Here is a 27,983-nt window from a genome sequence, read left to right on the forward strand (position 1 = left end):
CATGATAAACATTATGGCAGCTGCAAGACATTAAATCATAAACACAAACTCTGTGGTGGACAAAAACTGTAACATGATACACAGTGAATTGAGTTATACCTGTCAGAGGTATCACTGCTGAGCCATGAAAGAACATTTAAATATATACTTTATTTTGAAATAATTTGTTTTGATTTTGCCTCAGTAAAGTCCAAGGAAAATAATCTATTTCCATTTCTTTCTTCAGAAAGTAATTAAATGTTCTGGGATACACCTCTCAATATGAAACAGCCTAATTATCATGGATAAATAAGTGGATGGTGGGGTCCCAGTCTAACAGCCCCTTCAACTACACCAGCATGCTGAATACAGATATTCCCTATCTTAGCCGAAACAAATCTGCCTCCAGGTGTATTTTGCATAAGTTCATAAATAACACTCCAAGTAAAAATAAAAGAATAATAATACAGTTTTGAATGCATGAATAATAATTACTTTAGAAAGAATGCCTATAAAAAAGTTTCCAACCTTTTATTTGCCCAGGGAAGGGTTTGCTGACCAAGCCATAGCAGCATCCTGCCTCTCGGTGTGATGCAGTTCAGAAAAAGAGAACAATAAAGATGAGTTTGTTCAATTTTTTATGCTGCTACCCAATGTTTTGCTTTGCCCTGACACCCAGATCCACAAATAATACACCTACTTATTTAACATGCCCAGGGTGTGTTATTATCGAGCCCTTCATAGCTGTTACACCATGGAGAGGCACCGCTGTGCAGCAATAGATTTGGAATTCAATTAACCAAAGCGTTGCATGACCTTTGGTATTGTAACAAAACACAAGATGGTTTTTATTATCATGTGTTATATAAATGTCTAGGTACGACGTGCAAAACTGTGCATGTAAGTTACAGCTTTGTTTTCAAACAGACTCAAGAATTGAAACTGCTGCAACTTCACAGCTTTCTCCCTTTATCAGCAACTCTGTGTGTTTAATTTCTTATAACTCGTCCACCTCTTCTCTGTGTTATTCCTCTTCACTTCTCTCGAACCGCACTTCTGTTTGTATCGATCAAACTTTTTTATGAGGGGTTTCTTTCTCCTTCTGTCTCCAGGGAGATGTATTGACATTCAAAGCTGCAGTCTGTCATATCAATAATTTACACAGTGACTGTGCTGTGCCCTTAACTATGCAAAAGAGCATCGCAATAACAAAGAAAAAGTAAATATACTGTGAAACACCAATGTTATAAATACAACAAATGTCTAGTCAGTTTTATGTTTCACTGCACCATGAAAGGAGCCTATGATTTGTCTGCTTTCATGCCAAATCAACATCATACAGTGCTTGGGGGTGACTGCAATTATTGTTCTATTTGAATTATTTACATCAATCTTTTTTTTCCCCTCATGTGTAAATTCATCAATGTTCATTTTAAACTTAATAAAAAAATAACAATACATTTCAGTCACATAATAATAAAGAAAGAAATGTTTCTAGCCTGGCTTTGCTTATTTGGGTTTGATTAATGGTGATATAATAATGGTTGTATAAAACTGTAATATTTCACAACTATATTGCTCAATACATACTTACAGCTCGTTAATAACAAATAAATATGCATAGAGCACTTCTGAGAGCCTAATTTAAAAATTACTTCACAATTACAAATGTTTTTCTATATCTAAGAACAGAACATTAGACAGTTGCTTTAGAACTTTAAACTTATATAAACATATAACATGGATATACTGCATATACATTGCTCACTGCCAGATGTGACAGTTGTGTAGCTAATGAAACTAATGCTAGCTGACAAAACTAACATTAGCTTTGTGACGTCATGACCCAAATTGAAGAATGAAAGAATACAAAATGGAATACAGTTGATACAACATGCAGGGATATTTGAAATTACATAAAAATAACACAGTATACTTTAAAGTACAGGTTATGTCAGTATCGTTGGACTAAACAATGGTATAAGTTACGTTAGCATAATCAGATATTAGCCTGACTGCATGAATACCACAAGTTCACATTTAACCTAAGTGAAAACTAAGTGACAGATTTATCATCACGAAGGTAAAACACAAATCATCTATGTATCTATATACATGTTGTTACTCACCTAACTGCCAGTGTCTGTTGTGTAGCTAATGAATCGAATGCTAACTGCTGAAACTAACCTTAGCTTGCTAATATATGACCCACATTATAGAATGACAGATGTATACAGATAACACATTTTGTGTGTAATGTTAGGGAGATTTCAAATTACATTTCATAAAGATGACACAATATATAATATAGTGTATGTTGCTCGACTAAATGTTGGAGTAATGGTTATGATAGCATAATCTGACATTTGCCCCTCTAAATTACATAAATAATACTGGATCTTAAACATATGTTTCTCTATAGAGGAACATATGAATTAAAAAAAAGTCATACATACATATTTACAAAGGATTATTGGCAGTTAAGTCCAAACTCATGCTTCACTCCTTTTGTTGTTGCATTTTTTTCTACTCTACTGTTTTTGTTGATTTGTTACCTCACCAACCCAAATTGTTTCTGAAGGTCAGACTGAAATCAATTTCAATTTAGAATTTAAAACAGTTAAAACCTACCTGTCTTTACAAGCTGACAAGTTACTAAAAGCTTAGGAGGTACCCAACACTCAAACCTGGTAATGGACCCACTTGTTTGGAAGTATGGAATGTAAACTTTATATTATAAGATGGTATGTATACAAAAAGTTGTCAGCTGCTGCTTTAGGGTGTAGAGTCATAGCTGGTGTGAAGTAAACACGTAGGCTGTGTAATAGCCTTGCCAGTACTAACACATAACAATTAACAGAAATGAAATGATCATTTTACAGAAGCAAAGTTGTGTTTACAGCCAAGGCAATTTTGTCAGAGATACCCTGAAGCATTATAATGCCAAGACCGTGTTTGTTCCGCAACAAATGAGGGAGGGAGGTGTTATTTTTGTCTTGAAAAGCTACTGGCCAACAGTTAAGTAAGTGTGACTATAATATAACCACTATAAAATGTCTCCATCTAGTGACTGAACAGGTCATTTTTCATTTTTGTTTGTAATATGTCTTGTTTGTCTCACTACTTCTTGGGGCACAGTAGCAACACAGACAGATCACACAGTGGAGGAGCTGACAGATTTATTTTTCCAAGGTTTTTCATGAATCTGTTGTCAGTAAGATGGGACCAGTAATGAGAAGGATGGTTCTGCCCAGACTGTAGGAGTTCACATTAAGTATGTTTGGTGATTGGTGTTTGGCGATTTCACTTACCTGGAGAATTAATGATTTCTATTGTTGTTTTTTTGCAAGTTGTCATCAGACAGCTGCTCTCAACTCAGCAGCAAATGACAGGCAAAGTTAGCAAGTAGCTAGTAAGTACAGAGGACCATTAAGAAGACCACTTAAGAGCCAGATATTTCCCTAGAGTTAGTGGAAACCAAAAAACAGCTAAAAAGCGAGTAAATGTTTGACTTACATTGATCAGGTGTCCAGACTTCTCCACATGAATGCTAATAAATTGCTAGATATGTAAATAAGCAGATGTTTGCAAACAAGTTTACTGCATCAACCAAAAAATGAAAGAAAAAATAAAAACATAACCCACAACTTATGTACTGATGAAACAATCGATATACAATATGTTTATAACTGGGCTGGTAGGTGCTGGTAGCCAGATTTTGTTAGCATTGGACAGAGCCAGACTAGCATTTCCAGTCTTTACGCCAATATATGCTAATTCTCTGACTTTATTATCTGACTCTCTACAAGGAAGTGAATATATCGGAACATTTCTTTAAAACTATATGTCCTGCAAGTATGAGTTTGGACTAAATGCTTCAAATACATCCCTCTTATGAGTGTCGCAGTCAAAATATAATTACTAAATTTCAGTCAAGTGATATAAAATGTCGGTATCGCTTGTTAGAAAACCCTCTGTGAGGACCTAATTTGGCAGCATTGTGCTATGTCACTGTGACCCCTATGGAAGATGTCTTGTCAGCAGTTTCCACATCTACACCGCCTGAGGGACACAATGAGGCCAGAGAAAGTTCAACCGCAGGTCACTTCTTAACTGTACTGCAAAGGGTATTTCACTCTTTATTTTTACATTCAGGGCCATTATCCCTTTCTTTCCTCCTCATTAGGGGGAAGATAGGCGCACGTGTGTCCTCACTGGACTGAATTTTAAGCAGTTTATTGAATTAAACATTGTGATGGCCTTAGTGGATATTGCCTGTCAGCGTTCTGCTGGGTAAACTGAATGCAAAGTGACTGAGGATACATGATGGGTGAGTTTATTCATTCACATGGGAATCATCTGAATTCAAATGTCAGATTTCATAACCTTAATCTAGTTTGTTCAATTTAGTTTGTTCAGGCAAAGACACAACTTTGTTCTTTGCCACAGGCCCTAGGTACCTAGATGTACCCCAGTAGGAGTTTATAGTCACAGCAGCAGCTGTATGAGAGGATCACCATCGTCATTAGGATTCATCCTTTGAGCAACATGGATATCTGAATCAGATTTTTAATAGATGTTAAAACATTTCACTAAAAACACAAAAATCAACCTCATGATGGATCCGTGGATCACCAGAACCAATAGGATTCTCTGGGAACCATGAATGTCTATGAAAAAATGAATGGTCATCCACTTGTTGGTTGTGGTCGACCAACCAACCAAGACATCCCTGGAGCCGTGGCTAAAAACATTATAAATTGTTTATATAGAGAACTGCTTATTACACACATTTTACAAAAGAATAGGTTGCGAATACTCGTTTAAGCAAATATTTATCCTCCAGTGTCCCCAGTGGGAGAAGGAACATTTTGATGATGATACCTTGTTTTTAATCTAATTAAAAGACGAGAGAATTGCTCCAGGACATGGTGGAGAATTGCTGGGATTTCATAATAGATTACATGAATTCACCTTAAACGACTAGAATGCAATAAACATTTATGAGAGTCCAAGAAAGGTATAGTGAAAGTTTGCTATAACTTTCACTATTGAGGTTGTCAGCCTGCAACTCTCAATCAACTCACCCAGAGGAACATCAGTCCAGTGCTGTATTTGTCATCACAACCACTGTCTGGCATATGAAGCCAGTTGTGGGTTTCAACCCCTTACTGCCACCAGGGGTCACTCACTCACTTCAGATCATCATAAAATATGTGTACGGTCAAAATCTCTCTGAAACCCATCATATAACACATACATCACCATGATGTTTCACACTAAATCCTGGTATTCCCTATTGGTAAGACCAGTTTCTCCATATTAGCAGATCTGCTTTCCTCAGCCTCTGAGTGAGTCTTGAATTCATTCTGTCATTGTCTTGCCTCATGATTATGTTTTACAGAAGGATAGAAAAAACAAACATAGGCCTTAAGTCAAAACTTTCACCAGAACAGCTTTTTTTTTTTAAGAAGCAATGCTTCAGCCCAGTTGATGCCAAACTTGAAACCAGTACAGAAAGTGGATGTTGAGTTTAGTTTTGATGATGGCAGCTGCAGCTCTGATATCTTTTGCAACCATCTGATTGGATGGTATGAAAGTCATTTCAGACACTTCTAACTGCAAACAACAACACTTTATGAAAGTTATATTATCAAACACAAGTCGCTGGTGTAACTGAGATTGTATTGGATGATCTTTGAAATGAAAAAAATGCTTGAAAACATTCTTCTAGGCCACATATTGTAAGCTACTACAGCTACAGGTATCTTAATTGCGTGTATTAATATTTCAGCTGTGTTGTGTCCAGTGTCTGATATAATGGGAGTGAGTTTTGAATGCTGCGTTCAAGTTCTCCTTCTAAGTGTCGGCTTGCCAAATGTCCAGACTTTAATTCGTGCTTTTGGTCTGACATGAAATGATAAACGGGTTTTTTTTTATAATTATTTTTTGCATACTGTTTTATTTCCAAGTCTTTTCTAAGTCTCTAATTAAGATCTGAGCCTTTATAGACCTTATGATCCCGCACGACAAACTGCTCAGCCTTGGTTTATTCTACGTGACCAGGGTAGGATTGTGCGCGTGTTCCGCCTCGTTTTAAAATTTCCCGCACCCAGTGAAGGCAACATCTGTTCCAGTGCGAGGTGTCATGGCGCAGAGGAGGCCAGCGGGATCAACGGCGTCAAACTTTAATTTCAGCCCGATGTCTTCGGTGTTAACGCACCACACTCTGTAAAAGCATCTACACCAGGGGCAGACACACGCTGGTGAGTCGTCTGAAACTCAGTGGGTCTGGTTTTGATTGTCGTTATTTCGGAGGACAGGCTGACATAAGCAGTAACGTTTAAGTCCCGTAGGAAAATAACGTTAAGACACTACTCTTACGGTGTTGAACATGTTAAATCACGACTATTGCTTCAAAATATTGTTTGTTATCTACACTGTAAGCTATTATATATATATATACAACGTAAAAGAAGGCTTTCCCGGCACATAAACAAGCACCATTTTTTTTTAAGTCTTTACATTTTGGCGAAAGTTAATTAGCAAGTTGCTAAACATTTTTCATGGTGTCGTGTCGTTATATTATAATTAACCTAAATCATTTACTGACACCACATCTGTGTCGGTGGCTTTGGGCCTAGCATTGTATCTCAGCTGTGCTATAGCATTAGCTAGGACATTTGAATATTATCATTTGCCAAACATGGCTTTGGATGTGGAGCCGCGACATGTTTTTTTTTCTCAGAGCAATTTAAGACCGAGGCCTCACTGTGCTCAGTATTTTGGACATGTATGGCTGCATGGCCTGAAGGATGCAAATGCTTATCAGTGGTGAAACAAAACTATGTGTCTAGGTACAACTCTGACGCACTTGTACTGTTGATGTGCATACTGTGTATACTTCTACTTCACCACATTTCAGAGATACATATTCTACTTTTTAATCCACTGAATTCATCTGACAACTTCGGTTACAAGTAGTTATTTTTTGCAAATTCAGATTTTTGCATACACAAGATAATGCTTTGTTATAAATTAAACTATCCAACATTATGCAAGTAGAGTTGCAACTACTTTCATAAATGTCTAAAGGTACTTTTTCATGTAAAAATACTAAAGATTTCATGACTCCCAAATGAAAAATGAACCTTTGCTGCTTTTCCACCCCGATTTGACAAAATCATTGTAAAGATATCACTTTGGGCTCTGGGTAACTGACATCCATTTTCCACTATTTACTTAATTAAAAAAAAAAAAACTGTTAATTAAAATTCAATGCATTAATTGATAAAATAGTCATCAGACTTAATCCATAATTAAAAAACGGAAAAAAATGAGTTGCACCGTTATTAGCTCCACCTCAATCTACTACTACAGCAGTAAAGTGTTTGCACATTAATGCATCAGCAATAATTTTATGATGTAATACTATAAAACTCACAGGGACTGTTGTATTACTTATACTTTTAAAGTACTTTTCCCTGATTGTGCTCACATATGTTTGCTCAAGTAACGCTTTTAATGCTGAATTTATACTTGTAATGGAGTACTAGTGTAGTATGAGTACTTTTACTTGTCTGGATGTCTGGATACTTCCTCCCCCACTGATGTTTATAAGTTCTAACTCATGTTACAGGAGCAGGAATCACAGCAATGTAGGGGCAGATGATAGAGCCCGTTACTTGGTACTGAAAGTCATCCCTGGTGGTAAAACCTGAGTCATAATGCCAAAACAAGCCTTCTAGGTGGCGCAAAAATGTATTCTGCGTGGAATTCCCTGTACAAGTCTGATGAATCATGGGCTGCTTCACTTGGACAGTTGTAGTCTTAACAATATGACTCAGTTAAGCCAGGAAAAGTCCCACTTGAACAAGCAGTGGTTCATGGACTTTCTTCAGGACACTTCATTGGCTACTTTAACTTCATTTTATTTTACGTCAAAGAACAAGTATTAGTGGCAAAATGTACTTAAAGGTAACACAAGCAAACGCACTCATGTAAAATTGCCCCATTCAGATTTCTATATGTATAATATCTGATATCTTTAGTTATACTATAGTGTAATATATTATGGAAACGATGTCAAGGTGGAGCTACTTTTAATAATTTTAATTGTTGGGTAGTTATAACAATGCATCACATGTAATAATCATGGAATAACAATGTAATAACTGATAAAATAAACTGTGAAATAAATGTAGTGTAGTACAATATACAATATTTCTCTATAAAATGTAATCTATTTTAATATTTGATGAATCATTTAAGGTTCACTGGTTCCACTATCTCAAAAGAGATAAGAATAAACTGAATATGTTGGATTTGGACTGATTTTTGAATGTAGTAAGTCATTTCAATGCATTCCCTTGGGCTGCGGGAAACAAAAACAAGCATTTCTCATAATTTGTGGACATTTTCTAAACCAATTAATTAATTGAGGCAATTTAGAAAAATTATTGTTGTCAGTTGCAATCCTAGTATCGCATCATAAAAAAAAATTAAATACTCAGGAAAATCAGGTTTGTACCTAAGTAAGTAAATGTACACTGCAGCACTGTTAGGGCAGATGTTTACTAAAGTCCTGCTTGAATATGGGTTGTTGTTTTTCAAGGACATTGAAACCATTACATAACTAGACCGGCAAAGATTTTGCTTTTCTACAATTGGTCATCACGTGATTGCATAAGAGGCTCTTTAATCAAAACCACATTATTTATAAGAGAAGAAGAAATTCATTTTCATACTGTCTGGTATCTGTGTGTAGCCTCTTGCTGGCCCTCCTCAGTGGGGAGTGAAATGAATGCATGGAGTGGGGAGTCTGTGGTTGCCTTTTTATGGCCTGGCCAGGCTCAGCTGTGGAGAACCAGGGGTTTATGTCGCTCCACTCCGATGGTTGCCTTGGCCCCAGCAGCCTGGAGCCACAGCAGGGTGAGCAGCTGTCTTAGTGTGGTTGATGGTGTAACAGGTGCTGCTGTAGACAGCACGAATCTGAACACCACAATGTTACAGAATGGGTTACATGTTGTTGATTTGATGTTGATTTATTATTGCAGGAAAAAAAACCCTCCAGGTTGAATGCTTCATATTCGCTGTCATGTGTTCATTGTTTTGATATTCAGAGTAGCCTGAGCTTAGCACTTGCAAACTGACATATTAAATATGAATAGCGATGTTTCAACAAGGTAATTCAGTACACAGTAGAGCTGTTCTACTGTTGATACTGAGATGGCAAAAATGCAAAGTAGTGTTTGAAGCCTGTCTGTAAATTAGCTTTGGTAATTGCAAGCTTGTACCAGCAAGGGGCAACACTAGCATTGAGACCAAGAGATGGAGTAAACACAGTAAGCACTTGTGAACTGTTTTTGATTTACCCAGTTCACATGCACAGCACAGCTCCCAGATGAACATACTGAACCTTCACTGAATACTTGGGGCTCTTGGAAGCCACACTGTGTTATGAAACTGTGACTCCAAGTCATGCCCTGCAGTGAATAAATCAAGCCAACTTTTTTTTTTAGATTTAAATAAATCAAGATGGCTTTTACAAGATGATGCTTTGTTTTTTTGAAATGTTCTGCTTTTAGTTTCCTTTTGCTGTTGAGTATGTGAGCAACTGTTCGATGGATTGCCACAAAAATTTAGTAGGTCTGCCTTCGTGACACAAGATTGTGGACGTTTGGATCAGAGTTTTGGTCTCGTTTCAGAATCATCACACCTTTTGGCCGTTGGCCAGACAAAAGCAAAAATCTGTGTACCTCACCTTGGTCTCTAGAAAACCATGATAGCCCTTTCCCACTAAATATAAATACCTCCAGAAGAAAATTACTAAAATTAAAAGGACATTCCCTAAACCTGACCCTCAGTTGTTCTCTTTGTTAGCATGCTAACATGTTAAATTAATCCTAACCTTAGCATCGTCATGATGTTAGCGTTTAGCCCAAAGCACAGACTCTTAGTCTTGTTCCTGGATATTTTGACTCTGATTCAATGGTTTAATTTAGTTTAATTTAGTCAGCACCTTAAAATCAAAGTAGTTGCAAGTAGTTTCTATTTACAGAATCTCTGATTGCTCCCAAATACAGACATAGACCCTCTCATCAGCCTTATTAAGGAATAGAAAATAATATACGCCAACCAACCTCTAGAGATGTTTTAGCCAGGATGTTGCTTAGTCTTGTGACTAACAGCGTTGTACCTCTCTGAGTGTTTTATCCTGAATATAACTGTGGGTCATGAGTTCAGATCCAAGGGCAGACAGACTAATACTGTTACAGTACGTGATGATAGGGGGCATATGGACCCTTTGACCTATAAAGCAATGCTGTGCAGGTGGGCGGGGTAGTTGTCTGGCTTTTACACTGATCTCTCTGTGTTCTCCAGTCATAGCAGTGGGATTGTTTCCACACCTCTGCTGTTTCCCTCCCTCTCACCTTCCCTCTCTCCCTTTCCTTTGAGAGTATAAATTTCTGTCGGCTATTCTTGGAGCTGGTTGGTAAACATGCTGATTGTAAGTTGCTCAATACCCTCGACTGCTGGAGTTTGAAGCTACGCTGTTTGTTATAATGTGAAATAGAAGATAAAAAAGTTAAAACCTGAAGATGAACAGATGTTAGAATCGAATTACTGCATTTTCTTGTGAACATTTTTAGCATTGAGACACAGGAGAGTGGGAGTAAGAAATCACATATACGACTGAGTGAAAGGAAAATTCATCATTTCTATGTATGGAAATGCAATTATCCCCCATAACATAAAGACGATCACTTGCACAGAAGTTAGGAAGATGGGATTTTTCAGTGCAGATCTGGGTTGTGGGGCCCTGTCTGCCCTTCACAGAGCAGTTTGATCCCTCACAGAGCTATGTGGACCGCTGCATTGTTGAACCCCGGTGTGGAATGTGTGCTAAGTCCTTTGGCCAGAGGACCAGGGGCTTTATTACAACCTTTAAACAAATCTCTGTAAGGAGATACCTGTGTATTTTGAGAGGGAATGATCATCTCCAAATATTGACAAGGAGCTCAAATTTGCCTTTAATGCAGGTTCCTATGAAGTCATTGGAAACTGGTGAAAAAGTCTGCTGAAGTGTTTTACTGCTTTTCTACCATCTGTTCTTTTTCTCCTGGTGATTTTACAGGAGTGAATACCTGAAATATAATCCCCAATGTCATGTCAATATAAGCTGCTCTTCTCAGTAAGCAGCAATGAATTATTAACAAAATTGTGGTATCATATTTTTCAGAGTTAGAAGCAGAAAAACTTTTCAAGGGTCAATATTTAAAACATTATGAAATGGAATTTAAACACATTTCAACAGAAAAGAAAAACATCCTTGTTTGTGGTCATTAAACCCAAACAAGGAACCCAATTTTATGTCCAGGGCTGCAACAGCAAGATGATATTCATCATTCGTGGTTAGATTATGTTCTTGAGTTTTGTTTGGTCTATAAAATGTCCAGAAACCCAAAGTCTAATGTCAGGAATGTCAGAAAAATAGTAAGAAATGCCTGTCACTGTTTCCCACAGCCCAAGGTGGCATCTTCAGATGTTTTGCTTTGTCTGACGAACCCTAAACCCAAATATATTCAGTTTGACACAGAGAAGCACAGAAAATCTTCACTATCGGAAAGGTGGAACCAGCGATGGTTGAAATTGTTGCTTTAAAAATGACCTTAATTATTAAACAATCAAAGTAGTTGAGAAATAATTTGATTAATTGATTGATGACGTGATCAGTTAATCGACTGATTGTTGGATTGTTGTAATTGAATTTACTGTAATGTAAAACAAGGAAAATCATGTGCTAGCATGCTCACAGTGGCAATGCTAACATGGTGCTGTTAATCGGGTATAATGTTGACCATGTTCACCTTCTCAGTTTTTATGTGTTAGCATGCTAACAAGTGCAGCTGAGACTGACAGATATTTGGTCATGAACCAAAGTGTTGTGCAAATGAATATTTTGACCTGATGGTGGCGCTAGATGAGAAGCTAAAGCATCAGCAAAGTTATTACAGTTCATCCTGAGGGGGACATGGATATTGATATTAAATTTATCAATTTATTAATATAATTTATTAATTTATAGAAGAACACTCAGGTGATCATCAAAGTCAGAGGGATTCAGCATCTGTGGACCATGAATGTCCGCAGAATTTTGTGGACATTGAGCCAATCGACGTCGAGATATTTCGGTCTGATCCAAAGTCAGAATCAAAATAGCTGATTTGAGTTGGAAATCTTTATTATTGTTGTTTCATGAGTAAGAGTATGTTTCTGACTCCTGAGTCGCTCCTGTCCCCGTTTGTCAGCTGTGATCAGAGTAGGTGTGTGCTGGTGCCTTTGTGCTGTGGTGAGCTGGTTGCAGAACATCATGACAGGAAGCTCTGTGTTTTGGTCTGCTGCCATGCTGATGGCAGTGAGGAGGCCCAGATTCAGCTGGCTCGTTTCTCAAAGACCACTTACTCACACTGACTGACCACAGATACATACCAGTGGCTGGGGGGGTGGTGGTGGTGGTGGTTATACTCTCCTCACAGCATTAGCCCACAGCGTGTTAGGTGTTCTCCTCAACCCCACCCCCCCTTCTCTGGAAATGGACACTGCTGGTATATTTATAGCCCCTGAGCACAAGCGAGCTCTCTTTCTTAAACGAGGATAAGGAGCTGGTCATATTCACCAGAGTCGTGCTGAGCTGCGTGGTCGTATATTCTAGACTGCTGTACGCTGTCTGGAGGGGTCCGTCAGGTATGGGAAAGACAGTTTGAATTTTTTGATTGAAAAATCAAGTCATTTATTTTAGCCAGTGGCCTGAAACGTTGGTAACGTTGGTTACATATTCAGCTGTATTGTTTCTGAAATGATCTGCAGTGAAATTAACTGATGTAAATTTGTGTTTACAATTAGCATTTTGTCTGGCTTTGAGGTTGTAAATTCTTTTTTGTTTTTTATCTTTGTTTTTTAACTTTTCTAAACTGTGAAGCTTTCTTAAATGTTAAACACCATCATTGCCGTGTCTCCTTTCCTTCACCATCATAGACCTCTGTGTTGACAGTGGTATATTTTGGTGGAAGAGTTAGTAATTTTTTTGCTTTTCTTTGTCTGAAGTGAACAGAATAACTTTGAGTTTTGAAATGTTGCTAAGTCAAAACAAGCAATTTGTCTGTTTGGGCTGTCTAAGGTATTTTTCACAGTTTCTGGACATTTTATGGACCAAATAATTAGTTAGATAACTAAATAATCATCATCTTCAATTATTTAATGAAAATAATTTGTAGTTTATGTAACATCCGTATTGAAATTTGATGTATGTTTCTATTGTTTCTCTGTTGTAGATGAAAACATCATTCTGAGCACAACCACCGGAAACTGATCACCCAGAGAGAGGAGCAATGGAAAAGCCAGTCTTGCAGACACAACCATCCACCCTGCCTTTTTTCGACACGGCCCACGCTTTCAACCTGCTGCGGGGAATCCATGAACTCAGAGCTGAACGAAAGTTTTTCGATGTGACTTTGTGTGCTGAGGGCCGTGAGTTCCACTGTCACCGCACAGTGTTGGCCGCTGCCAGCACCTACTTCCGGGCCATGTTTGCAGGAACGCTGAGGGAGAGTGTTATGGACCGGGTGGTTCTACACGAAGTGTCCGCTGAGCTCTTAGGTCTGCTGGTGGACTTCTGCTACACGGGACGGGTCACCGTGACTCAGGATAATGTGGACCTCCTTCTTAAGACGGCCGATCTGTTTCAGTTTCCCTCAGTCAAAGAGGCCTGCTGTGCATTTCTGGAGCAGCGGCTGGATGTGTCCAACTGCTTAGAGATCCAGGACTTTGCAGAGGCCTATGCTTGCAGAGAGCTGGCAACCAGCGCTCGCCGCTTTGTCCTCAAAAACATAATGGAGCTGGCTAAAGGGACGGACTTTGAGCGGTTGCCTTGGAAGCGCCTGCTTGAGTTCATATCAGACGACGAGCTTTGTGTGGACAAGGAGGAGACAGTTTATCAGATTGCAGTGCGCTGGGTGAAGGCTGATCTCCAGCGGAGACTGCACTACTGGCCCGAGCTCCTCCAGCAGGTCCGACTCCCTTTCGTCAGGAGGTTCTTCCTGCTGGCCCATGTGGAGAGCGACCCGCTCGTGTACCTGTCACCCACCTGCCTCCGCATGGTAAACGAAGCCCGCAGCTTCCAGTCCTGTGAGTATGACCGCTACGACAGGCCCTGCCACCGCATGCGGCCACGGCCATCCACAGGATTGGCAGAAATCCTGGTGGTGGTGGGAGGCTGCGACCAGGACTGTGATGAGCTGGTCACAGTGGACTGTTACAACCCCCAGACTGGACAGTGGCGCTACTTGGCTGAATTCCCCGACCACCTTGGAGGGGGCTACAGCATAGCTGCCCTCGGAAACGATATGTACGTCACAGGTAAGTCATTTAACGACAGCCAAACACCTTTCTACACACTTCCTTTGTAGTAGAAGGCCATAGACAAACCACAGACAGTGTGCAGTGGTCACAGTTGCTGTGTACATCAGATTCACAGTGATGTGAAAGCTCCAGTCAGTAGATTTCCACTCCGCTCCCTCATCTTATGAAATGGCCATGAGGCAGAGCTTATAAATAAACTGCAGGCTCTTTGGCTAGTGACTCTATGTGTGAACAAGGCTAAGTCAGGCAGGACATGGTGTGCTGCCAGGACAGCAGTGCTGTTGTCATCATCTTCATCATCCTCATCATCTTTACAGTGATCTCTCCTAACCTGAGAAGAAGGCCTGTGTTTTCCCAAGAGAAATCATTTTAGACCTTCACCCAGAGATACCGATGGTGAGCGTAAATTTAGCAGTGTTAGCTCACCGCCTCATTGACAGAAATAACAGCAGCATATGATTGCATAATGTTAACAGACGGATTTAGTTCTTTATTACCGTTGATACAGTTTATTTGAACATTTAAGTCATAAATATTTATATATTTGGTGTCAGGACTAATTTAAATTTGAATGAAAATGTCATTGAAACTTTCAGAAGCTATTTAACATCTCAAAGGGCAAAAAAGTAGCTTGAAATATTAAATCTTTGCTGTCAACTGGATGAGGAGGAGGACTGCAAATAGCTCATATGTGAGGAGGCTACCTGTAATGTAAAAACAGGAAATGAACACGGTGTCCATGGCTCCTTGAAAATTTAGATTTTTAAAAGTTATACCCATATTTTGGTCTTATTTTTAAATTCAAATTTAAAATATATTTTGAGATGATATCTAGACCCATGAGAAATACTCTGGTGCCTCAGTCAAGGAAAGGTGACATAAAGTCTAACCAATTAGGAAAAGTGAGATAAGTCATTTATGTTTGATGCAGTCAGCTGTTAGCAGCTGACTGCATCAAACATAAAAAGCTACAATATCAAAAACTTTCAATGTACTGCCCACAATACTATTTCAGAAAAGACTACACCACTACTCATTTCTTTATCTTGAATATTTTAAAACCAGTGTATTCTTGAGATTCTTGATGTTAAACATTAGAGCTAGACCAACAAATCAATTAGGCTGATGTATTGCCTGCATTTGGGCATCTGATCAGGATGCTTCTTGGACACCTTCCACTGGAGGTTTTCTGGGCATGTCCAACTGGTAAGAGACCCTGGGCTAGACCCAGAACATGTAAGAGAGAGCTGAAATATCTTATTTGGCCTGGGAACACCTCGGGATCCTCCAGGAGGAGCTAGAAAATGATGCTAGAATAAGGGATGTCTGAACTACCTTACCTAAACTGCTGCTAATGCAGCCAGAGTTGGGTTAAGAGGTAGAAAATGGAAGGATGGATTGATTATTTTATGTGATTTTTGCATTTGTTTTATTGAGATACAACAATATTGAACATATATCCACATTAATATCATGATCTCTGTAGAACACATTGCCTCTCCCTATAATTAATTTGTTCTCTTGTGAAAAGAGTTTTAAATTGATTTTCTTGATGTCTTTAAAAGGTTTGAAAAACCATTAAATGTGAATTAAAAGTGCACAGAATACAACATTGTTGCATATCTTATTAACTTACACAGACAAACCAATAATGCTGTTTTGCTCTGTTCTCAATCTCATTGTGTTAAACAGCAAAAAATGGAAATATGCTTGTCTTCTGATCGTTAAGACTTCATGTCCGTGTCCCTCAGGTGGCTCTGATGGCTCTCGCCTCTATGATGGTGTGTGGCGCTACAAGTCCAGTGTCAATGAGTGGACGGAGGTGTCGCCCATGCTGAAGGCCCGCGAGTACCACAGCTCTTGTGTGCTGAAAGGTCAGCTCTACGTGGTGGCGTCGGACAGCACCGAGCGTTACGATCACGCTCTGGACTGCTGGGAGGCTTTACCAGCCATGCTGCACCCCATGGACAACTGCTCCACCACCACGTGCAGCGGACGCCTGTACGCTATAGGCTGTCTGACCGGGGAGGACACCATGGCCATCCAGAGCTATGACACAGACACCAACCGCTGGTCCATGGTTAAATGTGGGCAGCTGCCTCCATGGTCCTTCACACCCAAAACTGTGACCCTCAGCAGCCTCATCTACTTTGTCAGGTCAGGAGAAAACTGATTTCTGTTCCACATCTAAACTAAATCTGGTAACACTAAATTTGACGGGCCCCTTAGTTTTCAGCCAATTTTCTGAAAACTTTCCTCCTAGTTCCCTAAAATTCAGCTGGTATTTTACTTATTACTTGTCCTAATCCTTCTTCTACCGCTGGTAAACACTTGATGATAAAGGCACTGAGGGGGAGGGGGCTGTACCACTATATTTTTGTTTCTTTAAGCTGTCAGTTAATTGATAGACAATCGCGTTGATAAGTTTGCTATAGATGTAATTACATATAGAATACCTGAATATTAAGGTATACTGAGGATGTGATTGATTATTTAAAAGGCCAGAAAGAAACATTTGTTGATAAAACATGACTGTTTCATTAGAAGTTAGTGATGTACACAGTTTGAATCGTGTGTTTTGACTTTGCTGTGTCTCTATTCGTAGGGATGACTCAGCTGAGGTCGATGTTTATAATCCTCAAAAGAACGAGTGGGACAAAATTAGTCCGATGACCCAGGTTTGTATTTCACATCAGATGTTTGTCTCCCAGCATGCTTTGTGCTATTAACAGAGGAGAGGCGTCAACTATACTGTTGCGTATCCAAAGATGATAAATAAAAATAAAAGCTGTTGTTTTTAACACAGCAGTCTGTAGTTGGTTGATTTGACTTTTGATTGTGGTCATTATGGAAATTTGATTAATTACTGAACCTGTGAACTTAATAACTGCAGTAAATGAAAGCAATAAAAGTTTATCAGATGCATCAGAACACTGCTAAATAAATGAATAATACTATTAGTTACATTGGAGTGTGTACTTCAGTTGAAGTAATACACATAAACTTTATTTATTTGACTCCTCTATTTATCTTTTACTAGCTTGTTTCATCTTTCAGCTTCTTAGTTTCCCTGTGTTTTTGGTCTTGGTACAATTTGTAACATTTATCTATTTCCTATTTTTCCAAAGCAACATTACACTTAAACTTGTATGATAATAAGATATGTGTGTCCCAGTACTAAACTTAATTCATGTATTCATTTATATTTATGACATGTCTGATAACCTTTTATTACCTTTCATCAGCTTTAGGGCTTTAGATAACAACATAAAGTACATTTTGTTTCCTTTAATTTCTCTCATCCAGGTCCATGTTGGAGGCAGTGTGGCAGCCCTGGGGGGTAAACTTTATGTGTCTGGTGGTTATGACAATACATTTGAGCTGTCAGATGTGGTGGAAGCCTATGACCCGACGACCCGCACGTGGTCTCTCGCTGGACGACTACCTCAGCCAACCTTCTGGCACGGCAGCGTCAGCATATTCCGCCAGTTCATGCCCCTGGTGTCCAGTGCGTTCGAACCTACTGACATACCCGAGTCAAACGCCATTCACCTGCACCGGCACCAGCGTCACCAAGAGCTCCACAATCTCAACAACAATCTCAACCAAAACCAGGATGTGAACCCAGCGCACTGAGTTTGGACCTATAGAAATCCCTCTCGCACAGTCTCTTCTCCCTCATTGTGCCATCATTAGTTTACTGTGAATTTACCTCATCACAACGCTGAAGCTGTTTAAGGCTGAAGAGAAGACTGAGCATGTTCAAAGTAATCTGAGCTTGTTGTAATCCACTTGACTGCCGAGCTGTCGTACTGACAATCACTGAAGTCTGTTGTCTGGATCTCTTACAAAAAGGTTTTGTGTTATGTAGTTCTGTTCACAGGGAAACAGTCCTGGATGGTTCCCATAGAAAATCCTATGGAAGTGGCTGTTTGCTCCTCTTTACTGGAGGTGGGGAAGGTAACCATGAAGGTAAACATGTTCATTTACCAAACTCTCATGTAAAACTGAAACACAATGTCTGAAAGCACTTTGGATTAGATCTGAAAACGTTTAGAAATCATTTAATTGTTAAGTCAATTAACAGAAACTGGATCATCATTTAAGTCATTTTTTTCTAGAAATGTTTCAGTCACAAATTCCAGCTTCTCAGTTTTAAGATTGTTCTCTGTTTTTTATCATAGTAAAAAAATGTGTTTGGGATTTAAACTGTTGGTTGGACAAAACAATATATTGTAAAGTTTTTCTCCGTTTGCAGACATTTTATAGACCAAATGATTAGTCAAGAATATAATCATCTTGTAGTGGATCTTTGTTTTCTGGCATCACCCACAGTGGGTGGCAACAAACTCATTGCACACTTTAAAACAAACTTGAATTAGCCCCACAAAGGTGAAATTTGTTCTTTATCTGAGCTTTCTGTTTTACAAGAGAGATGACTTAGAAAACTAAATGATCATCTGGTTATCTGCCCCCCCGTAGACAAAGAGTAGTAAAAGAGCTGCTTCTCTTAGTATTTCTGTGGGAACCATGGAGGACCACCTCCCACACAGTGGATGAGACAGGTGTTTCTGTGAATGGATGTCAGGGTGTTAGAGGTTGATCACTGTGGGATGTTTTTTTTTCCCTACAAACACATTCAATTTAAATTTGAAATGCACACATCAAAGTGCGTGTTTACAAGCCTGTTGTGGCTCCATAGGGAGCTGTGTGAAATCTGATTAAAAACTGCCTCAAGTGATGTCACTTGAGTCAGTGTGGGATGGGTCTGAAGACCACAAGTTTGACAATGAAAAAAAATCTGGGGGTGTGGAGTTAGAAAGAAGTGAGCCTTGTAGCCCACTCCTCATCTCTGCTGAGGGTAAGAGGCTTGAGGCTACATCAGCAGCTACTAGCATAACACACCTGAATCTGACTTAATTGTCTGTGGTCGAGTAGTAGCATTGTGGGTAATGTAGGCGCCAGATTTTGAGAAAGAAGAAGAATGTGTGGAATAAAGAAGGCAATATCTATGGTTCTGCTATGTCGATTTTGATTCTTTTTTTAAAAAAAAACCAATATCCACTGTTGAGTCCGACATTGTTCTGAGTACAGGGCTGAATTAGTGAAAAAGTCGTAACAATGTGAGCAGAAGCCAAATGTTTGGTCAGAAACCACAATAATCAGTCTACATTCCAAAAAATTACTTCAATCACAATTGATATTTAGCACTAAACTGACAGATGGCTTAATATGATGGGTTGAAATTTACCAGTGGAAATACTTTGTACTCAAAGGTGTGCCGAGTCAATCTGTCATCATGGCAGAATTTCGGGATGGTTGCATGTGATGTTAACTTGTACTGGGTTGATACTCTATTGCTAGTGATAATTAGGCTGCACAGCATCTCCTTGTATCACTCCTGACCTTGAAACTGGGCTAGATCCGCCTCTATAACCACCAGTCGAATGTGCATGAAGTATTTTCTTAAAAAAATTGTATTTATGAATGTTTTGTATGTTTATTTATGGACGTATTTGTGCTGTGGTTGCTTAAGATGTCCCTGCCTATCAGTTGTAATAAGAGCAGTAAAACTCTGCATATGCTGGTGAAGGGTCTGCAGTCTCAACTGGAAATTCAAAAGAATCTCAATTTGCTCTCTAGCTTTAATGGAAATTGTAATTTTGAGTGTTTCTTTGGTGACGCATCATTGTTTTTCTTAGTTTTCATACAAGTTTGTGATGTTGAATCAGTTTTGTAAATACAGTATATTCTTGACTCTATGTACTGTGTTTGTGTAATGTTTACAGAGTAGTTATCATAAATGAAAAACTGCAGGCAGGTCTGAGTTTATTCTGCTGAGTCGCACGTGATGAGCTGTTTGCAGGGTACAAATGTTCAGTTACTTTTCTTATAAACAATGGACAGTAGCTGCAGCAGAGTGTGAAAAGACAATAAATGCATTAAGGTTTTTTTATATATAGCAAGTGTCAGCTAATCTGTCCAACTGTAAAGGTGTTTTTTTTCCAAACAAAACCATGAATCTGTGTAGCTTAGTGGTTCCAGGTAAGGATGTCCTGACGTGTAAAAAATGTACACCTTTCATGACCCACATTGATTGAGGACAATGTAAATGAGATAATCTTTCACCTTTTTACATTAAAGGCACCCTGTGGCGTTACAAACAAACCAGAATGCCTTGTGTGTAACCTTTAGGTCTAAGAAATGCTTTGCATGCTTTTACAATTACTGTGTTAGCACTGCTACCCTTCTTTGAGCATTATCGTGGTCGCCCACGCTCTCTGTTGCATGCACGTTACAAACAAATCAGGGACTCGCTCATAAAAACATTGCTCCATAGCGCTACTTGTGATCAGAATCTCCACAGGGTACCTTTAACCAGGTTTGACATTTTGGAAAATGTTTATTTGCCTTTTTGTCAAGAATTAGATGAGAAAATGAGTAGCAGTCTAATCCTTCATTAAATATGAAGCTAAAGCTTATCTTAGCATAAATTAGAAAAGGAAAAAAAAAACTGAAATGAAAATCTGCCTACAAGCACTTCTAAAGCTCATTAATTAGTGCGTTATCTCGTTTAATGTTAGAGAAGAATTCTCAACAAAAAGCCATGGCCAAGAAATGAATGAACTGGACATAAATAACAAGGTATGCCATGAGCCAGGCTATCTGTTAGCCTTTATCTAGTCTTTTTGTGAAGCTAAGCAATGCTATGCTAACTAGCTTCTGGCAGTGGCTTAAAGGTCCCATATTTTACAATTACGAGTATCCATGAGAAGATATATTTGTGGGTTTAAGTACCTAAAGCCTTCTCTGTAGTTGTAATGTAGTTGTATCTCCTCTCTCAGGCTTCTCTCTGGAGCTCTAGTAAGAACAGGTCGGGGAGCCAATCAGAAGAGAGGATCTAAGCCTTTCTTCTGATTGGTGATTGAAGGAAAATGTAGCGGATTTTAGGTTAACACTCAGAGAAACCAAATCCTCCAAGATGAGCTGGGTTTGGAGCATGGCTGAGAGCAGTGACTGCTTTGTCGTGACATCACAAAGTTCCAGAAGTCCTGACGGCTGGTTTTAAGGCTCAGTTTCTGAATACAGGCTGTGTGCATTTCTCTGTGGACTGAGGCTTTGATACTTTCACAGAATTAATATAGAACCTAGACCTGCTTTATAATCAAAAAAGACATGGAAATCTCACTTTATACAATATGGGACCTTTAAATTTAAGTGGTAGCGATCTTCTTGTTCAACTCTCCAACTATTCCTTTAATACCTTCATTAATCTGAACACCAGTGAAGATAATTTATTGCTGGTTTTCTGTATCCAGCTGCAGTAGGCACACTGATGAAAAGAGGCTTAATAAAACAAATAAAAAAATTAATTCACATTCAAGCAGTTTTTAGAAGCATGCAGTTCACTTACTCTGTATAAACTATTAAAGCATGAAAACTTGCTACTCCTCTTGCATGTCTAAAAACTGAACAGTAGCCGACTTTGTTGCAGTTTCATCTTTGGATCTGTAAAGCTGAATGTTTCAGGCTGTGATCACCATCTGCATCACAGTTAAGTGCTTCTCGTTTTGGGAAGTGGTCTACACAGTCACCTGAATTCTGAGGGGTCTCCGCACAGCCTCTTGTCTTTCAGTCCTCAGGTCTTCCTTTCGGATGTATTCTCAACGATTCCCTCCATATCCACCGTGGACTCGTATGCCTCAGTGACCAGCTGTGTTTGCTGCAAGACCTCTGGCACGGAGAAACTCTCCCCTGCCTCGACATGTCCCAGGTTCTGATTGGACACCACCTCCTCCATCACAGAGTTGCTCGACTCAATCACCACCCTCACGATGCAGCTAGAACCGAGGCCCGTTGAGGAGTGGGTCTCTGGGTTTGTGGGTTCCTGGATGTCTCTGGCGTCTGGGGCGTAAACTGTCTGCTCAGTCATCAGCGAAGCTCCCACCGTTTTAGTTGCTTCATTCTCACCAGAACTTCCTTCAACATCCTGCACCACCACGTTCCTCAGCTTCCTCTGTCGGGGGTTGTAGTTCTCAGTGCGTTTGTGGATTTGAATGTGTCGCCTCAGATGTGCCTGAAAGAGAAAAACATGGAGAGATGTGAGGGATACCAGTAAAAAAGTGAGAACAAGGCAAGAACAAAGTCACTTTTTTGATGTTTTATAGACAGTCAATTACTCTGCAGTGTAGGAAACAGTGAACAACATCACACGGGCTCTGAACACATTCAGGCACATTCCCTGATCTAACGTCACACAAAAGCTGCCATTGCTGCCCATAGAAAAGTGACTTCAAAAGGATTATGGTATGAATACCAAAGTGCACTCCCGTGTTTATAGCTGTACCAGCCCCAGTGGCCTAATGGATAAGGCACTGGCCTCCTAAGCCAGGGATTGTGGGTTCGAGTCCCATCTGGGGTGTGTAGCAGAGTGGCGCAGCGGAAGCGTGCTGGGCCCATAACCCAGAGGTCGATGGATCGAAACCATCCTCTGCTATCAGTGATTTTATAAAGCTACTGAATGTCTGGGTTTCAGACTGTTTGGTTGACAAAAGATATTTGAAGACGTCACGTTAGGCTTTGGGAAACTGTAGAAGGTCTTAAGAAAACAATCTGCAGATTAATCAATAACTACAACAGCGTCCCTCCCTGAGGTACAGCGCTGAATAATAACTTGGAGTGTTTTATATATGTTATGATGTCACAGTGAAGTTGACCTTTGACCATTTGTTTATAAAATGTCATCACTTTATTTTATCCTTAAAGACATATGAGTTAAATTGTGTCCTATTAGTGTATGAATTTGAGAGTTAAGGTGTGTTTTGTGAGGTCATACTGACCTTGACCTTTGACCACCAAATTCTAATCAGGTCATCCTTGAGATCAAGTGAATGGTTGTGTCAGTTATAATTAAATCCCCTCTAGGTGTTCCTGATACATAGCATTTACAAGAACATGAGGTCACCTTGATTTTGACCTTTAACCTTTGATCACCAAAACCTAATCAGAGTGAATGTTTGAGCCAAATTCCCTGAAGGTGGTTGTGAAATATCAGTCAAGAGGCCAAAACAGTTGCTTGTGAGGTCACAGCGACCTTGAACTTTGACCTTTGACCTTTGACCACCAAAGTCTAATCAGTTAGGGTTAAGGTTGGTATGACCAAGTCTTAGGAAGTCCACAGGAAATTTGTTGATGTTGCATCAGATGAGTTGCATTCAGATCCGTTTTACAGTGAAAAACCATTAATTGAGAAATTAATCAGCAGGTTAATTAACACTAAAAATAATAGCTAGTTGCAGCCCTTTTACTGAACCTACCTGTCGAGTGAACTTGTAGCCACAGTCTATACACTCAAACTTCCTCATGCCTTTGTGGCGGCGCAGATGAACACGAAGTTGCTCCCTCGCTGGTGAAGACAAAAACCACAGAGAGAATCGCGTCAGTGAGTCCTTAACACCATGCTCGTCAGGACACGCGGCATGATGTGTTGGAGGTAAACAGGACCCGTGGTACATCTTACCTTTGAAGGTTTTACTGCAGATGTGACAACAGTGGGGGCGACCTTCCTCATGCTTGCTGGCCTTGTGGCGGGCGAGGGCACCTTTCTCTGTGAATCGCTGCTCGCAGACATCACAGCTAAAGGGTCGCTCGCCGGTGTGTGTCCGGTGGTGTTTGTCTAGACTGGCTGGTATTAAAAAGACAGTGATCAATACAATAAACGTTATCTGCAGGAGTGCGCCGCTATCACTGACAGAGAAATAGTCAGGGTTCAAGAACTCAGAGTGCTTGGATTCATCTATTAATTGATCTAATCCAGGGGTTTTCAGTCTAACCCTGACTTTCCACTTTCTGGAATCTTCCGAGCCTTAGTAAAGATGAAAAATATATTACCTTGTGTCCTGAAGGTTTTGCCACAGAGATGACATTGGTATGGCTTCTCACCACTGTGTATACGCAGATGCATGTTGAGATTGTTCTTCTGGGAGAACGCATGCCCACATAAGTTACATACAAAAGGGCGCTCGTTCCTGTAATACAGATTTTAAAGAAAGGTTCATCTGCACGAACGCTGTCGTCACAGCTGTCATGAAATTCAAAGGTGCTCAGACTACTTAAAAGTTAGGTCCCTTTCATCTAACTAAGGCAGAACTGTAACAAGTTCCACTACCTGTGAATGGCTTTGATGTGCATCTGCAGGCCGTTTCGACTGGACGCTCGATGACCGCACTCCTCACACACAAACGGCTTTTCGCCACGATGTTTGGCTGCTTCATGCACACGCAGCTCTGTCCGAGTCAAGAAGGTTTTGGGGCACTGGGGGCACTACAAATGAAATACTGTTTTAACAGAATGAAAACAACAAGCTTATACTAAATCAGTGTAGGTGTCATTTACTGCAGGTGCGTCACCTGACTGAAAGGCAGTTGAGAAAACTTACTGCATGTGGTTTTGGGTAACCATGGATCTTCATCATGTGAATCGTCAAGTTTTTCTTGTACAGAAACTGTTCAGGACACGACGAACACTGGAAAAAATGACAGTTTTAAGAACTAATTTTAGAGTTGATATGATTTAAGTGTCATCTATGTTTGTGGTGAAGGTGTGGGCGTCACCTTGTGGGGCATATCTCCTGTGTGGGACACAACGTGCAAGCGAAGCTGTTCTTTCCCATTAAATGTCGAGGAGCACGTCACGCAGGTGTACGTCTGTAGTTACAACACAGCACAAACACTGATGTTACGCTTTCTTTCTTGGTTAATTTTGAATTTTTTTTCTGTCTCTTTAGTGAAGCTCAAACACTCACCTGCACTCGAGCACAGTCTCTGATCTCGTGTATTAACAGATTCTCCTTCCTGAAGTACCTCTTTCCACATTTAAGGCAGCCAAAGGGCCTCTCCCCTGTATGCCGCCTATGAAAAACACACATTAGTAGCTACTCTTTTAACAGTAATCCAAAGTAAAAGAAAGAACGTATACCTGTTGTGGACTTTGAGGTAGTATTTGCTCTTGAAGGATTTGTCACAGATGGGACACTGCACAGAGTCCTTCTTGGAGTCTTCTTCCATGGCCTCGCCATTCTCAGTTTTCTCCGTTTTCTCCCTCTTGCTCTGGGCCTTGCGTTTCCGCGCTGTTGACGTGGACGGGGCTGAGGAAGTGGGCTCGGCAACGGGCACATACTCCTCATCTGAGCCTTCGGTGATCCCCTCAAAATCCCCCACATCTTCATCCTCCTCTGCCTCCTCAATTACCTGGCTAAAACCATTGTCATTTATGTCGATCTGTAACTCGGTCATCTGCAACACAACACAAGACAAGTGTAACAATAACCACAGTGTTCATCTTTACCGTCATTATATGCACTTCTAGTTGCGTGTAGTAGCAAATGCCCAATCACTGTAATGCCTTTTCATGTTTATGTTCATGTGGTATACCTCAGTTTCACCAGCTGGTTGATCTGGGTTTTGATTTTCCACAACAACATCACCACTTTCTTTATCCGCAGGAACATTTGGGGGCCTCTTGCTGGCTACTTCAGTGGCTATAAAATCAGTGGTGGGGCTCTCATCAGTCACCAGTCGCCTGGGGCCTTTCACTACCCGACCAGAGCGGGTGGTGGTGGTGGTGGAGCTTATACTGGCTGCATCAGCATCAACACTGGACTCATCTTTGGTGACTGTAGGTAAGTTCTCTTCTTTGACTGAACATTGAGGGGTTGTATCAGCTACAGACTTTCTAGGTCTACCTCTTTTACGCTTGAAAGGCACCGGATCCACAGACGTTTCCTTGAACTGCTGACAGAGTGCAAGTGCTTCTGGGACACACAGGCTGGCTGCTGCGTTCTGCACCTTTTCCAGGTTGTCAGGATCCAGCTTGAGCTCTCCGGTGTAAACAAAGTTCAGGAGCAGCTCCAGGCCGTCGTTGGGGCACTCTTGAAGGCAGAACTCCATGCACGGCGAAGCGGGCATGCTGGACTGCTGGAAGAGTTCACTGAAACAGGCGAGGATGTTTCGATGGGCGAGGTAGACCACCCCACCTCCCACATTCAACGCTGCATCACAAAACCTCCCCACTGCCCTCTGCTGGTTCAGGGAGGACAGGACACGCTGTGCATGGTTGCTCTCTGCTGCAGGCATCCCTCTGGCTTCACCGTACACTGCTGCTGCATGAAACACATAAACATAACACTGGTTGTATATAAGGTTTCAAAAATGTATCCATGATTGATTGATTGATCAACTGAGTGAACAAAAAGAATGATAAAATAATTAACAATTATCAAAATAATTTGTGATTAATTTTCTGTCTCTGATGTAAATGATATATGTTGTTGTTTATTCATCTACTACTTGCTTATACATAACTACATAACATAGCATTATGTCTGTTGGCTTGCTGTCCTAGTTTTAGCTGTCTGCTATATTTTATCCTCCTAAAATAATTTGTCAATTAATTGATTAGCCCATCAACCAATTAATCAGGAACTATTCCCATAACTGATAATTGTCTTTTTTTTAAGCCATAGTGGCAAAAAAAGGCGGGTTCCAGCTTCACAGATGTGACGATTTGCAGCTTTTATGTGTCATATGTGACAGAAGCTGCTCGTGATTTCACAGGATACTGTATGAGTCCGCAGACACTACTTCAGAGTTCATCTAAAATTCATAAGATGAAACATAGCATATCTGAGAAAATAAGATTTTGAATAGGTGTTGAATATTTAAGAGGGCTAGATATAGGTTTTCTAACGGGGTTAATCAAATTTCAGACATTTTAAGACCTTTGTAAAATAGAATATAATTAAATATGTTTTTCACAGTTACACCTGTCACAGAATGACAGAAAAGACCCAGGTAAGTGGCAGAAAATCCAAAGGTAAATTAACAAATGTAGGTTTTTGCTAAAAAATGAGCTCCTGCCAAGGAGTAATAATAAAAGTCAAAAAATAAAGGTTAGAATTAATGTTACTGTCTGCAGCAGGCAAGAAGAAATAATCAGGACTTCTGTAAATGAAATTTCAGACTTTTGAACATCCTCTGAGGCCTTTGAACTGAATGCACTGCTTTTTAATAGTTTTCAAGACCTGCAGATACCCACTAGATTTCCTCTTCTTCTTCAGTTTAATGAGTTACATTTGAGTTAATGGCAGCTACCACATTAACTGTGTTGATTATTAAACATAAAGTACTCTAGCATGTTCTCCTGTAGTTGTTATATTTCTACAGTTGAGACAGCTTTTTTAAACATTGCTGCAAACCCCTGGCTACCTACGCACCTCGACGTTTATTTCCTCGCACAGATCTTTAAAGACGCTCCCTTAGCGCGGTACTCACCCGACAGCTGCATTTCAACACTCACACCTGCATTATCGATTAAAAGTGATTGTTTGCTCTTATTTATTGGTAACCTGCACCCGCTTCGGATGTAACGTAAATAGGGTGGAAAAAAAATAGCAAAGCCTAGCTACATGCACCTTGTTTTCGTTTCTTGCAGGCCCCTAAAAACTGCAAAAGGAACAGGATGTGACGGTGTTTACGCGACCGAACTCCGGGAAAGATGTTTGTTGTCCCTTATTTAACGCCAAC

General features: G+C 40.0%; 2 protein-coding genes and 2 non-coding genes across 9 annotated transcripts; 3 read left to right on the forward strand and 1 right to left on the reverse strand.

Annotated features, from left to right (window-relative positions):
- Nucleotides 1–6,086: 6,086 nt before the first annotated feature.
- Nucleotides 6,087–19,158, forward strand: klhl21 (kelch-like family member 21). 3 transcript variants are annotated; one of them, XM_071477310.1, is made up of 5 exons: nt 6,087–6,245; nt 13,314–14,397; nt 16,152–16,557; nt 17,006–17,078; nt 17,707–19,158. In XM_071477310.1, exons 2-5 carry the CDS (start codon nt 13,371–13,373, stop codon nt 18,034–18,036), a joined length of 1,836 nt encoding a protein of 611 aa, XP_071333411.1. In that variant the 5' UTR covers nt 6,087–6,245; nt 13,314–13,370; the 3' UTR covers nt 18,037–19,158. The 3 variants fall into 3 exon arrangements, with proteins under 3 accessions (XP_071333411.1, XP_071333414.1, XP_071333413.1); XM_071477313.1 differs by having other exon boundaries at nt 6,106–6,264; XM_071477312.1 differs by lacking the exon at nt 6,087–6,245 and adding an exon at nt 12,569–12,726.
- Nucleotides 19,159–19,761: 603 nt separating this feature from the next.
- Nucleotides 19,762–27,934, reverse strand: zbtb48 (zinc finger and BTB domain containing 48). 4 transcript variants are annotated; one of them, XM_071477305.1, is made up of 11 exons: nt 27,732–27,934; nt 25,833–26,557; nt 25,378–25,694; nt 25,205–25,310; nt 25,014–25,106; nt 24,839–24,925; nt 24,569–24,723; nt 24,292–24,428; nt 23,921–24,085; nt 23,718–23,806; nt 19,762–22,477 (listed from the first exon to the last, which is right to left on the reverse strand). In XM_071477305.1, exons 1-11 carry the CDS (start codon nt 27,742–27,744, stop codon nt 22,040–22,042), a joined length of 2,325 nt encoding a protein of 774 aa, XP_071333406.1. In that variant the 5' UTR covers nt 27,745–27,934; the 3' UTR covers nt 19,762–22,039. The 4 variants fall into 4 exon arrangements, with proteins under 4 accessions (XP_071333406.1, XP_071333405.1, XP_071333408.1 ...); XM_071477304.1 differs by having other exon boundaries at nt 25,833–26,560; XM_071477307.1 differs by having other exon boundaries at nt 27,674–27,932.
- trnar-ccu (transfer RNA arginine (anticodon CCU)) lies at nt 22,750–22,822 on the forward strand. Its single transcript has one exon. It is a non-coding gene; the product is annotated as a tRNA-Arg (tRNA).
- trnam-cau (transfer RNA methionine (anticodon CAU)) lies at nt 22,826–22,897 on the forward strand. Its single transcript has one exon. It is a non-coding gene; the product is annotated as a tRNA-Met (tRNA).
- Nucleotides 27,935–27,983: the final 49 nt, after the last annotated feature.

The sequence above is a fragment of the Trachinotus anak genome, unplaced genomic scaffold, assembly GCF_046630095.1.
Source record: "Trachinotus anak isolate AG129_WGS33_773 ecotype Australia unplaced genomic scaffold, CSIRO_AGI_Tana_v1 ptg000004l, whole genome shotgun sequence".
Lineage (NCBI taxonomy): Eukaryota > Metazoa > Chordata > Actinopteri > Carangiformes > Carangidae > Trachinotus > Trachinotus anak.